The sequence below is a fragment of the Terrapene carolina genome, unplaced genomic scaffold, assembly GCF_002925995.2.
Source record: "Terrapene carolina triunguis isolate 2854851 unplaced genomic scaffold, T_m_triunguis-2.0 Scaffold84, whole genome shotgun sequence".
Classification (NCBI taxonomy): Eukaryota; Metazoa; Chordata; order Testudines; family Emydidae; genus Terrapene; species Terrapene triunguis.
The window spans coordinates 18,231,095-18,243,275 of record NW_020664435.1 but is presented as its reverse complement, the minus strand read 5'-3'; the positions used below and the strand labels follow the sequence as shown (position 1 = coordinate 18,243,275).

The following is a 12,181-nucleotide window of genomic DNA, read 5'->3' as shown; positions in this document are numbered from 1 at the left end:
TGTGGTCACCGGGGAGACACTGAGGTGGTACTTGTGCAAGTGACTGTCCCATAGCATCTAGAAGGGAAAGTTACTGGTGACCTGGGCTATTTTTGATGGTCATATTTGTTTCTGAAATTTGTTCTTTGCTCTGGGGTAGGTTCTCGGGGCACTCAGGACTGTGAGTCACCTTGTTGCCACCTGCCTGCGGTGCAAGGAAGCCTTGCCTGTGCCAGCAGGGTTAACACCCTGACACAATCAGCCTGTCAGCTGCTCAAACACTCTCTTCTAAGCTACACCAGCCCTGACAGTTGAAAATAGCTGCACCCCAGGCCCCAAGTCCCTTCAGTGTCCCCCTGTGATGTTCAGCCCCTGATCACTGAATGCCCACAGAAATCCCAGATCCTCCATTTCCAAAGGAATGGTGTTACCCTAGTTTTGCCTTAGAACACCGCTCCTGCATCACATGCAGCATTTAAGTTCAGTTATAATAAATCAAAGAGAAATTTATTTAAGAAAAAAAGAGATTCAAATAAAAACCAGGGGGAACAAACAGTTACATACAAAACAAAACCATAAAACATGAACTAGGGCCTATACTTATTAACAGTTACCTTTCCTAGCTAATAAAGCAGATTCCCACCCCCAAAGTTCAGTCTTTTGTAGCACTCACTAGCCCCAAGGAGCCAGGACCCAACCTTTCATGAAGCATTTCTGCTCCTCAGAGAATGGATCTAGAGTATCTTTCTCCATCCTGTTCATATATTGAATCAGTCTGTTGTCTTTATTCACAGACAGGGTGACCCCCTTGCTGTCATATCCTTCCTTTCCACTTCCAGATGGTTTCAATGTTTATAGTTTATCTTTGACGGTTTTCTATTGGCTTCTTTGGATTGTTGCAATGGAGGACAATAAAGCAACGCATTACATATTTGGCTAGCCTGTGTGGGGTGACAACACCCTCCAACTTGAATGGGCCTCCACCGAGACATACGCTTCTCTGGTGACTCATTTTCACGCCATACCATAAGAGCATAATTTTCAATATAGTTACATTACTCCTTAAATATCACAATGGTTATGAGTATCAATAAGATACACACTTTCAGTAGAGATCTCACATGCTACCTTTTATGGATAAATACCATGAAAGCAATGTATTGGGTATAGTGAGTTTGTCAGGACTGAGACAGGAGTTTCAGTGAACCCTTTGCCAGTTGGCACCAATGGCATTTCTGTGTCACAGTATGGCCAGGCCTCTCCTACCCTCTCTCCAAACTCTCCACTTTCCATCATGCAAACCGAGCAGAAGCTCAGCACTCCTTGCTTATCTATTACCACCCCAGTTTTAAACCCTCAATTTCAGGGGGCAGCAGTGAGCAAATTTTCAACCAGCCCCCAATCTATTCTTCTTCTATGGAATGACAGTTTTTCAGAGATCATTTCCCTGAATCAGTCCCCTCCCTCTATTCCCCTCTTCTCCCACATGGCAGAGCTGGTCAAACTGATTAGATAGGCCATGAGGTGCTCCCATGTCTAAGGAGACTGTATCATGAGGCAAAGACTAGGAGCTCTCCCACAGTCGCTCGCAGCTCAGGGGCCGTCACTTCGCCAGGCAAAGGGACTCAGACAGACAGGACAATATTTAAGACCTCTGGGCTTACCCAGCACCAGCCAAGACTCTTCCAGAGAAACCTCTGCAAGGTTCTTGGGACTACACAAATCAGACCATCCTCACTGATCAAGAACCATTCAGGCTGGCTCTTCGGAACTTCCAGGATCCCCTGAGAAAGGAGCACAACAATTTGATGCCTCTTCTATATATAAATGAGCAAGGAGTGTTGTCCTTGCTCTCTACACAACAGAAAGAATATGGGGAAACCACACAGGCACAACTGGATTCTAAATAATGGTATTTATTAACTGTATACAAATACACAAGACTTCTCTAGCTACCTATGTACGCTGTTGCTCTACCAGGCTTCCGAATGTCTTCAGAACAGAAGATAGGGAGGCCCACTTGAGGGCTCCCAAATTATTGGGATTCCTATACATTGTGAGGTGGGGACAAGAAACTCACATGTATTTGCTGAAGTGGGCCAGATTGTCTCCTGGGCAGAAGGCCACCCCTAGCTGCATCAGAGTGATTTACATAAGAGGGACACTGAACACAAAAGTGGGCTGTCTAAGCTATCAGCAGAGAGACTACATGGAATGCTCCCTGAACCTAGAACTATTACAGTTGATTTCCAGTACCCCAGGCTATCTCCAGGGAGATCTATTTGCATACAATCAGAATGCAAAGGTGAAACTCTTATTCACCTGAGAAGAAGACCACACCTCACTGGGATCGGACACTCTGACTCAGATCTGTTTTGGCTCTGTGCTTTCCCTGCCCTTCTGCTAGGAAGAGTCACGCAGAAGGTGAAAAAAGAGGAAATTATGGAAGAAGGCGATGGTACTGAGAACTGTTTCTATTCAGTCTCTCACCTGACAGGATCTCCTATCCGTTAGCCAGGTCCTGATTTTGGAGCGTGACAGCTTGGCTAACCTAGATGGGTTACTCTTCCACAATAATAGACTATCTTAGCATCCCAACAGGCTTTTCACCCTCTTAGCAACACAAGAATTTGGACAAAATTCTACTGATACCAGGCTAGAAAGACAACTCCAGGAAACTAGTCATCCTAGCTCTTCCGGATGTCTTGTAAGATGGCCTAAACTTGGGCCAAAGACGACCTACCATTATATCTCATGTCTCAGCACTAAATAGTGTTTTAAACACAGGCTCTTCCATGTCTCTGGTAGATCACCCAATGGTAGTCAGGCTCTTTAGGGGAGCATGTCTACCAAAACTAGCAATCAGACCTGCCTTCCCTACCTGGGATCTTCCCACAATTCTGTAGGCTCTCATGACCCATTCAAACAGATGGCATCTAAGTCTCTGCATTTCATTTCCGTACAGACATGCTTCTTGATCAGTCATATCAGAAAAGTCTGAAGCCTCTGCTCTTACTACATCTTCCATAACAGTCATTTTTCATACTACTGAATCATTTGTTACCAAGATAAACTCTTCTTTCCATACATCACAGAAAATTGTTCTTCCTTTGTTTTTCCCAAAGCCTCTACACCTGTATGAAAGAGTTGTTCAATTTTACCTTAGGAAAACTGATTTGTTCTCCTATCTGTTCATTTCTTTCACCCTAAATGTCTGGGCCTGAAAGCTCCTCCATAGCCAGACATCAAACCAATCCCAAGGGGATCAGTGCCCATTCAACATTCTTCATGGCAGCATCCTGGGAAGAAAGGGAGTCAACCATTGAGGAGGATCTGTCTCTTCCTGCCTCTCCTCCTTTGGCAATATTTGTGTGAGTTGTCATGCCAATAAAGTCTCACTGAATTGAATTGAAATTGTGTAAAGCTGCTATGTAGTCACTCCCAACAACACTGTTTTTACAGAGTGCTATTGGGTTCACCTTCGTTCTTCTACAGAAGGAAAATTCCTTGAGTGGAAAGTGCTCCAAGCCATGGTACCTAAATAACTTAATTATACTATTTTTAGTTTCCTCATTCTACAGAAGTTGGAGGCCACTCATACTTGTCCATGATGCTCTGAGAAAGAGCCATGTCCCTTCCACTTTCACTCCAGATGAGTGCTTCCACAATTGTAATGAAACACTAAATTTTTACTAGTAGATTAAAAATAAAACTTTGTAATAGTAGCACTTTATTCAGCCACATTTATTATACGCTTCTGGAATGAGAGCAGGAGGAGTGTGGTCAAGGTGTGGAGCCTCATGGACAAGTCTGAGGTGCCTATGATATTTGCAGGAAGTGAATAGCAATCCAAATGTCTTCGAATGGCAAAGAGGTCATATCCAAAAAGGAAATTATCAGGTAACAAATTTTGCAGTGTATTTCCAGGGTGGTTTCAGGATAAGAATAATTGCTCTGTGTAGGTGGTAATTTAGCCACTGGTATACAAGTTCTCCCTTACAAAGTGCCTTGTAGCTGTTCTGAAATGGCTTTTTAAATGCATGTTTATTTAATTAATGGGTATTATTAAAATAGAGCTGACACCATTAAGTTATCAGAAAGCTTAATTTATTTCCACAGTACAAAAGCAATGTCATAAACCAGAAGCTCTGGGCAAATTTCTATTTTTTAAAATTCATGCTGTTTTTCAATTACACAATTACAAAAATCCCAAAGTGGTCTAAATGTCTATTTTCTTACCTGATGTATTAATACAATCAAAACCAATTTTAAAAGAAAATATATATTCCAAGAATAAAACACATTCACCAAATTTAAGCCTGGCATACATTTTTTATTTTATATTTAGTTATAAAACTGTCAGTGTAAACAATTATGATGGAAACTATCAGAGTGTTTAGCTATGACCCTGATCCAGAGTATATTGTGATTACATAACTGGGCAAATGATAGCATAACTTAACCTTTCTGTCAAGATGCCAGATAAATCTGTCTGAGATCCACAAATGTGGCAATTTTTCTGCCATTTTCTAGCTCCTCCATTTGCCTGCTCACTTTTTTGCCTGTATTCTTGATATCAATGTGTTTTCCCTCAAAGAATTTCAGTGGGTATCCTCCATCTTCTGCCATGTTTCTGCTCAGAAAAGGATAGAACAGGAAGAGGGAGCAACTTCATGATTCAGGACAGCAAAGAGAGCAGCTAGGATGAAAGGAACGTGGCACTCTGAACTCTTTATCAGAAGTAATGAGGTTTATGTTTTGTCTGGATGCAGTGGTCTGCAGGAAGAGGAGGCTGCAATAGTGGTCTCCCTATAAGCCTGGGGTTGTAAGTAACCTGCCATGTGGAGCTTTAACTTAGCAGAGCTCAGTCACAGCTGGAGATCTGACCCATTGTCTCTCTCTTGGGATTATTGTATGTTGGGAGATTTTTGGTTCTCATGATACAGTAACTGTAGGAGCATAGGATCTGCCACACAGTTTATGTGACAGTGCCTAATGTAACTGACTGCATGTGGAAAATTAGGTCTCAGGGTAAACTCTTAAGATTCTTTGTTTGAATAGGTAGTGGCAATCCAAACAGAAGTATCTCTGAAGCAGAGAGAATGTGAAGATGACCTGGTGAAAGCTGAACCTGCTCTAGTGGCTGCTACAGCAGCTTTAAATACACTTAATAAGGTAAGAACCAGGCAGTTTAATGGCTGTGAGGAACTTCGTTTAAAGGATTTTAATAAGCTATGTATGTCTCAGCCCATTGGTCTTGTTGCTGTACTGATCAATGAAAGATCAGGAATGAGCTTGTTCCCCAACCTCCCTAGACTGGCAGCCCCTGGGAATTTTGTAGAAGCAGCATAATTAGTATGAAGGAGCACCTTGAACGTCTTGAGTTCTGGCTGGTTGGAAGCATCACTGTGACATAGGATCTGCTGTGTGTGTATGCAGGACAGGGGGAAGAAGTGCATGTGCCCAGAAGAAAACTGACAAAGTCATATGATGTGTATAGATTATTTTACCTACTGTTATTGAAAGTAGTAGCACTACAGAATAGTACAAGTGTATAGGTTATTTTACTGTGATTTATTTCACTGGCGATTAAAGTCAAGTCGCATCGAATAATCTATATTAAATATAATATCGACTGCAACAAGAATAATTAGTTGATTTGGGTTCAAATCCAATAGGAAATTTGCATGAAAAAATGGCTTTTGCACTTTACACTGTAGAAAATTGTATATGTATATAGAATCCATACAGAACATTGCTTGTTCATTTTAGTGCTCCTGGACAGTGATGGCTTCCTTTAACTATCATGCAGATAGTTGCAGCTCTACTTAGTATATGAAGTAATGACCAATGGGATCACAAGCAACCAAGAGTCATCAAAGAGTACAGCTGTGCATTCTTAATCTCTTTATCAGAATGATTCTGCTGTACCTCTGCTGCACCAGCAATTGCATTATTTCTCTGTAGACATCTCTCGCTTTGCGGATGGCTAACTCTATGTTTGGCAGCTTTCTGCTGATTTTTTGTGTGATTGCTCTTCAGGTTAATCTCACTGAATTGAAAGCCTTCCCGAACCCACCAATTGCAGTAACAAATGTTACTGCTGCAGTCATGGTATTACTGGCTTATAAAGGCAAAGTGCCCAAAGACCGAAGTTGGAAAGCTGCTAAAGTCTTCATGGGAAAGGTACTGGACAGTGGGAAATCATCTGTTGGCTATGTGTGGTGGGTGAGAGAAGGGCTAGTTGATTAAATATTACAGTCAAGGATAGTTTTGAGTCAAATGTAATATCACTTTCTTAAAGACTTAATTGAAGGAGCTGTATGTCATATTGTTATAAATCATGTCTCCCCGTGGCTTCAGTGGCATATTGAAGTCAACATGAGCATCAACTGGGAGTTACTCATTATTTGCAAAACTGAGAGCAATCAAGTATAAGAGGAAGAAAATTGTATACATGTTTTTACCTGATATTAGACAATTTCCCAAATTAATTGCAAAAAAACGACTCGGATGGTTGGGGTTTTTTGAGGGGGTGTGATGGGAGGGGTTCTGTAAATGAATGATTCCTGTGAAGATGTGCTTCAGGCCACACTTTTTTCTTCTTTTTTTTTTCAAATTTGTATTCACTTAGTGCTCAGTTCAATCTCCAAAAACAAACTAAATGCAGAGTGCCAATTTTGCTTTTATATTTTAAGGTCATGAAAGCAGGAGTTAACTTGTGATCTTGGAATGTTCTCTGCAGTGTAAATGGATTGGGTACATTAGGTCTCTTCTTCTTGCAGGTTGATGACTTCCTACAAGCTTTAATTAGTTATGATAAGGAGCATATTCCTGAGAACTGTCTGAAAGTGGTCAAAGAACATTACTTGAAAGATCCAGAATTCAACCCAAATTTGGTCCGCACAAAGTCCTTTGCAGCAGCTGGTCTCTGTGCCTGGGTTATCAACATAGTAAAATTCTATGAGGTACTGTATATCAAAATATTTGGTCTCTGACTGGACAAGTAGGTGGGTTTGGATGGATACTACAATAGACGCTTGTGACTATTTCAGCAGACTCAGTGTATTATTTTCAGTGAAGATACAAGATTAAATGCAGATGGAGGTTGAATGGAAAACAGTGCTAAGGCTTGAAAACTTCATTTTTAAAGAACAAATTTGTGGCCATTGGGGTTTGTAATTGTCATTATGGTGCAACAGTGGGGACAGATCGTATAGCTTTCTTCTCCAGATACACATTCCCCCTTCCACTTGAACTAAAGGAAAACCTCAGCTAGCTGTCTACATGACAGGCAGTCTGAGACACAGCTGAGCAATTCTGATTCTCCAGTAGATGCCAGTGATATATATGCAAACTAGTGAGCCCATTGCAATATGATGGCTGGATGTCATTTAATTGTGAATATTAGAAAATCTACTTGATTACAATGTACTATTTAAATTAAATGCACACTTTGCCATTCAATTCTGAGACCAAAAAAATCATTCCATATGTGAATTGATTTGATTTGCACAGGAGACCTGTTTCCCAAATTGATGCCCCCACCCCCATCCCCCCATTCTATGCTAAGGGATCAAAAGTTGGAAAGTGTTCAGTATGAGTGGGCAGCGTTCATTTCTATTTAAGATATCCTTAAATGCGCTACTGTCAGAATTACAAGGGATAACTCCTCTCCTAGAAAGCAAGTAACATATGTGTATAGCTATAATTATGTATTTAATGTAGGTTTGTATGTATTTCACTACCATGTACAAAGGTAAAGCAAATGTATGCAACCTGTGACTTACAGGTTCATGGTACAGATTAGAAGCTCTTTCATCAGGTGTCATTTGCAGTTTTTGTGAATGAATACAAGATCTATTTTTTGTCCTAATAAAACTATACTCTCTCTATTTCTCAAGGTGTATTGTGATGTGGAGCCAAAACGTCATGCATTAGCCCAGGCAAATGCTGAACTAGCAGCAGCCACTGAAAAGCTAGGAGCAATTAGGAAAAAGCTTATTGTAAGTACTGTCTGAACAACGATAGTCCTCTTCCAGTATCTTGAGCTCATTTCATTGGCTTGTGTCCGTCTCTATGGCAAGGCACTGACTCTGTCCAGAAAGATAACTGGTTTTATTACTTCCCAGCTCTGAAATGCCATAAAGTCCTTGTTTTAGTGTCAAAGATATGGTTGTATTAAGCTTTATTACTACTTTTCCTATAAACCTATTGAAGGGCATCCTGCATTTTCAGTTGGACCACATTAGGCCATTAACAAGAAATTACAGAATTTCCCCAAAGCCATTCTGCTACATATAACCAATAGATTTAATAAACAAAAATGGCAATTGATATAAATAACAGAATGATTTGTATGAGCTGTATATCCCTGCAGAATCAGTTGTTATATGGCTATTGACTTGTTGGTGCCTAGAAATAACTACCAGAATGGGCATTGGAAGGTCATGCCCATCTACATTTATGCTTGGCATTAATTACATAATAAAAATGATATTAAATCCCCTCTGAATCTTTAAGAAAAACATTGAGAAACTTGGAGATGGAAACCAGGACCTCAGCGTCTTCAGACCATCCTGTCTTCTGAGTTATTGGTTGTACCAAAAAATATATTTACCACTACATATTTATTGAACTCTTTCTCCAGTGTTTATATTCAGAGCCACATATGCTTACTTTCTGGACAAAAATAACTCTTTACTGCTTTCTTTACTCCAGTCAGCCCTGCTGAATCAACTTAGCTGTGAGAAAGTGATCTGGGATGCTGTCCTGTCTTGCTCGTTGTCAGATTGTTAACAAAATTCCAATAGAAGGAGCAGATTCTATCCTGAGTCAGACCTGCGCAACTTCATTTCTAACTGGGGAGAATTTGGCCTGCAGAATCCTTGTTATCAGGGAGTGACATACAGAAGGAAAGGACCCAGGTTGACTTTCGGATCCCAAACTGATTTTGCAAGGCTGGCAAATAGGTGGTTGAGAGGAGGGGGAATAAATCCTTTTAAGCATGTGTGATGGTAATAATGATCTGGAAGTCATTGAGAGATAGCAAATGTGGGACTCCCACAGTGCCTTTCTTTGTCAGTTTTCAGAGTAGAGAGCTTGTGCTTTCTTGTTCTGTGCTTAATAGCTCAAAGAACTTTTTACTGTCTGCTTATTCTTCTTATAATTCAGTAAGGTCCCATCTCTAAGTCCAGTTTCTGACCCTTGATATATGTGTATTTCCCATTTATTTTTTTCCCTTATGAATTTCTCTACATGTGGTCATGTGCTTATTTTGCTTTAATTATGGTGAGTTTCCTGTAGGAAAAGTTGTACGCCACAGGTTAAGTTACAGTTCCCCTTGCTGTTATCTGTTTCCCGTATATGGCCAAATATATCATCATTCATATTTAACATGAATATTTTTCTCAGTAGCCATATAGAATACACTTCCTTTTGCAGAGGGGCTGGATGTGGTTACTTTTTCTAGTAAAACAGACAATAGAATGACAGGTTACAGTTCTGTCTTTTAAAAAGGTTAGACAAGTCCAGAGAAGATTGTGAGGAGCTTCAGAGGGATTTCACCAAGCTAAGTGAATGGGCAAAACTATAGCAGATGAAATTAGATATTGATAGGTGCAAAGTAATACATGTTGGAAGGAATAATTTGATCTCCTCCTCCACCTTTCCAGGTTCTAAGTTAACGATATCATGTGAGGAAAGAGACTTGGACATCATTATAGACAGTTCAATGAAGACCTCTGTTCAATGTCAGCAGTGGTCAAAAACGCAAACACAGTGCTGGAATGCATAAGAAATTGTTGCGTAATTGCTGACTTGGTCTATTGATTAATTTCTTAGACTGCAGTGATCGATCAGGGCTCAGTCTCCTGGATGGCCACAGCATCAGGAAAATTATTACTAATATTGTTAGACTGAGGGACCCGAGGAGCACACAAGAAACAATTGCAGTTTATCACAAGGCCGTTTATTAACCAATCCGCTAAGCAGAGAAACAATCCCAGAAACACTGAAATCCAACAGCAGGGAGAGAGTGCAAAGTGTTTAGCCCTGTGACTGGCCTCATACACATCTGCTGGGGAACTCTAGAGTGTCTGCCACCTCCTCCTCATCTTAACTGTCACCATCACCCTCAGTACACGTCATCCTGATGTCTCTTCAGGTTCACAGGCCGGGATACAACTTCTATAATGTGTTATGCTAAAGCCCACTGCGGTTGATACATATGTATGAAAGTTTCAACCCCCTTTTCCTTATCTGTGCTTCCATAGCCCACTAAATTTGGGGTGCCCTGTTTTTCAGAAGCTAACTTGTTACTTACCTTTATACTTATTAACATTTACATCCCTCAATCACCATAATAACTGGTTGTTACCACATTGCTGACACCGTATGTCTGCAAAAATTCCCAAAATATTACAACCAGCTTTAACTGGTTTTATCTGGTACATCGCAATACATTTTTCCCCAGACAGTAGCACTTAACACATTTACTATAACAGCACAATTTCCAGCACAAGGTTATTTATCAGTTAGCTAGTCATGTCAACCCATTCTTCAGCCTGAAGCCCTGTTTGGCTAAGCTAAATATCTTACAGGCCTGAGTCATGTATGCCCTATATTAAAATATTAATTAATACTTATATTTCACATCTGTATTTGAAATATACCCAATATCTTTTATCCTTGTCTATAAAATGGAAGGGAGAACAATGCAGAAAATACAGCACCATTATATAAATGAATGGGTATGGCCTCTTTTGGAACATTGTATGTAGTATTGGTCACCCCATCTCAAAAAAGGATCTTGCAGAATTAGAGGGGGTTCAGAGAATAATTAAGGGCATGGAAAAAGTCTCATATGAAGAAAGATTGAAAGATTGGAATTGTTTACCTTAGAGAAAAGGCAAATAAGAGGGGACATATAAATGTATAAAATAAATGGCATAGAGAAGTTAACTTAGGAACTTCTATTCACTCTGTTATGTAACACAAGAACAGAGAGAGTAAATGAAATTGAAATGTGGCAAATTCAAAGAAAATACTTTCCATGCAATGCATATTTAACCTGTGGAACTCCTTGCCACAAGACAGTAATAGATTTTTTTTTCAAGGCCAAACGGGATTGTTATGATGATCTAGTCTAATCTCCTGCATAATACAGGCCATTGTATTTCACCCAGTAATTTTTGCGTCAAGTCTGTATCTTGTAGTTGAGTGAGTGCAGGGGTCGGCAACCTCTGGCACGCGGCTCGCCAGGGTAAGCACCCTGGCGAGCCGGGCCAGTTTGTTTACCTGCCGTGTTGGCAAGTTCGGCCGATCGCGGCTCCCACTGGCCACGGTTCGCCGCTCCAGGCTAATGGGGGCTGCGGGAAGCTGCGGCCAGCACATCCCTCGGCCCGTGCCGCTTCCCGTAGCCCCCATTGGCCTGGGACGGCGAACCGTGGCCAGTGGGAGCGGCGATCGGCTGAACCTGCCGACGCGGCAGGTAAACTGGCCCGGCCCGCCAGGGTGCTTACTCTGGCGAGCCACGTGCCAGAGGTTGCCGACCCCTGAGCTAGTGCATGTCACTGAGTCCAAGAGCTGAACAGGATTCAAAGAGGAATTAGACCTTTGTATGGTTAACAAGCATATCCAGAGTTTTTATAACAAATATTAAAAATGAACAAGAGTTTTGGAAGAGAAATAATCCTCTCTGCTTCAGGCCTTAATGCAGCCTCGAACTATTGAGAATTAGGAAGAAACTTTCTTTGGGGGCAGGCTATCCCATAAGAAACTAAGGGGTTTCTTACCTTCCTGTGACTCATTCGGTGACAGGATGCTGAACTAGATGGACCATTGGTTTGATTTAATGTGGCAATTCCCTTAGAGTAAGGGAATCATGAGTACTGCAAGATCTCCTGTTGAGCTGGAGAACTCCATGTTTGCTTCTTGCAGCCCACATCCCCTCAGCTTCTATTATGGGGTGGTTTGTTCATAGGCCAGTGGAAAAAATCTTGTAGTTTATCCGAATGCCTTATCTTTTTCAGCAAACTATAGGAAAAAGGGACTTCTTCCCAGTGTGTTTTGCTGTTTTACATGAGTAATCTGACTTAAGTAGCTCATTTGTATAAATTACAAATACACTCAAAAAGGCATCCTGAAGCGATATGGCATTATCAGATTTCGAAATGGGCTCACAATAATTCACTTATTGTAA

General features: G+C 40.9%; 1 protein-coding gene across 1 annotated transcript in view; it reads left to right on the top strand.

Annotated features, from left to right (window-relative positions):
* DNAH11 (dynein axonemal heavy chain 11) overlaps positions 1-12,181 on the top strand; it is a 278,248-nt gene that overhangs the window by 184,709 nt on the left and 81,358 nt on the right. The window contains exons 58-61 of the mRNA XM_026649417.2: positions 5,041-5,154; positions 6,022-6,165; positions 6,765-6,947; positions 7,884-7,985. Coding sequence (XP_026505202.1) covers positions 5,041-5,154; positions 6,022-6,165; positions 6,765-6,947; positions 7,884-7,985 — 543 coding nt within the window. The remainder of the gene's footprint in view (positions 1-5,040; positions 5,155-6,021; positions 6,166-6,764; positions 6,948-7,883; positions 7,986-12,181) is intronic.